Source organism: Calidris pugnax, unplaced genomic scaffold, assembly GCF_001431845.1.
Source record: "Calidris pugnax isolate Ruff unplaced genomic scaffold, ASM143184v1 scaffold55, whole genome shotgun sequence".
Classification (NCBI taxonomy): domain Eukaryota; kingdom Metazoa; phylum Chordata; class Aves; order Charadriiformes; family Scolopacidae; genus Calidris; species Calidris pugnax.
The window spans coordinates 4000722-4002578 of NW_015090832.1; the positions used below are offsets into that span (position 1 = coordinate 4000722).

A 1857-nucleotide genomic window follows, 5' to 3' on the forward strand; every position below is an offset into this window, starting at 1 on the left:
AGACACTGTCACCATCCCTGGGCACTGCCACCACCCCCAGGCACTGCCACCACCCTGTCACTGTCCCGGGGCTCTGCCACCACCCCCGGACACTGTCACACCCCCGGACACTGCCACCATCCCCAGGGCTCTGCCACCATGCTCCGCACCGCTCCGCCAACCCCACCGTACCTCAGCGCCGATCCGCACCTCGCTCCGCGCTCGGCACCACATCTCAGCCCCTCTCCGCGCCGCCCCGCGCTCCCCACCGCCTCTCAGCCCCGCTCCACATGGCTCCGCCCTCCTCACCGCGTTTCAACCCCGCTCCGCACCGCTCCGTAACACCACCCCTAGACACTGCCACCATCCCCAGGGCTCTGCCACCATCCCCAGGCACTGCCACCATCCCCGGACATTGCCACCAACACTGGACACTGTCACACCCCCGGGGCTCTGCCACCATCCCTGGGCACTGTCACCACCCCTGGACACTGCCACCACCCCCAGGCACTGCCACCATCCCCGGACACTGCCACCATCCCCAGACACTGTCACACCCCCGGGGCTCTACCACCATCCCTGGGCTCTGCCACCATCCCTGGGCACTGTCACACCCCCGGGGCTCTGCCACCATCCCTGGGCACTGCCACCATCCCCAGGGCTCTGCCACCATCCCCGGACACTGCCACCACCCCTAGACACTGTCACCATCCCTGGGCACTGCCACCACCCCCAGGCACTGCCACCACCCCGGGGGCACTGCCACCATCCCCAGGGCTCTGCCACCAGGCCTAGACACTGTCACCACCCCTAGACACTGTCACCATCCCCAGACACTGTCACCATCCCCAGGGCTCTGCCACTCTGCTACAGCTCTACCATCACCTCAAAAGCCTCTGCCATCACCCTGGGGCTCTGCCATCATTCCTGGGGACCTGCCCTGACACCCAGCCCCTAGCATCAGCCCTGGACACTGCCACCACCCCTGGACATTGTCCCCATTCCCAGTGCCCTGCCACCATCCACAGTGCGCTGCCACCACCCCTAGACACCGCCACCATCCCCTGGGCCCTGCCATTATCCCCACTGCTACGCCATCGTCCCAGGGCCCTGCCACCACCCCGGCACTCTACCATCATCTCAAAAGCCTCTGCCGCCACCATGGGACTCTGCTGTCCTCCCTGGGGCTCTCCCCTGACCCCCAGTGCCTGCCACCACCCCCAGTCATTGCCACCACTCCTGGGGCTCTGCCATCATCCCCAGCCCCAACCATCCCCCCTGGACACTGCCACAACCCTTGGGCCCTGCCACCATCCCTGGGGTTCTGCCTTGGCCCTCAGCCCCTACCATCACCCCTGGACACTGCCACAACCCATGGATGCTGCCACCATCCCTGAGGTTCTGCCTGATCCCCAGCCCCCACCACCACTCCCAAACCCCTACCACCACCCCTGGACGCTGCTGCCACCCTGTTCCCTGTGCATGGCAGGAGGACACTGGGCCAGTTGTCCCTACCTGGTGGCGATGAGGGGGTAGCTGTGGGTGGGCTTGCCCATGGCCTCACGGCTCTGGGGCAGGCTGCCATAGAGCAGCAGCTCCTTCTCGGTGAGGACGGCCAGCAGGTTCCTGGTGCCAGCGCTGGGGAGCTGGAAGGGGATGGAGGTGATGATGAGGCACTGGAACAGGTTGCCCAGGGAAGTTGTGGATGCCCCATCCCTGGAAGTGTTCAAGGCCAGGCTGGATGTGGCCTTGAGCAACCTGCTCTAGTGGGAGGTGTCCCTGCCCAGGGCAGGGGGGTTGGAACTCGATGATCTGGAAAACAAATCGTATGAGGAGCGGCTGAGGGAGTTGGGGCTGTTTAGTGTGAGGAAGAGGAGG

At 65.8% G+C, this 1857-nt stretch overlaps 1 protein-coding gene across 1 annotated transcript in view; it reads right to left on the reverse strand.

The window, feature by feature from the left end:
• Positions 1-1857, reverse strand: part of SNTA1 (syntrophin, alpha 1) — a 40934-nt gene that overhangs the window by 14745 nt on the left and 24332 nt on the right. The window contains exon 8 of the mRNA XM_014941235.1: positions 1495-1649. Within this exon, the coding sequence (XP_014796721.1) occupies positions 1495-1649 (155 nt within the window). The remainder of the gene's footprint in view (positions 1-1494; positions 1650-1857) is intronic.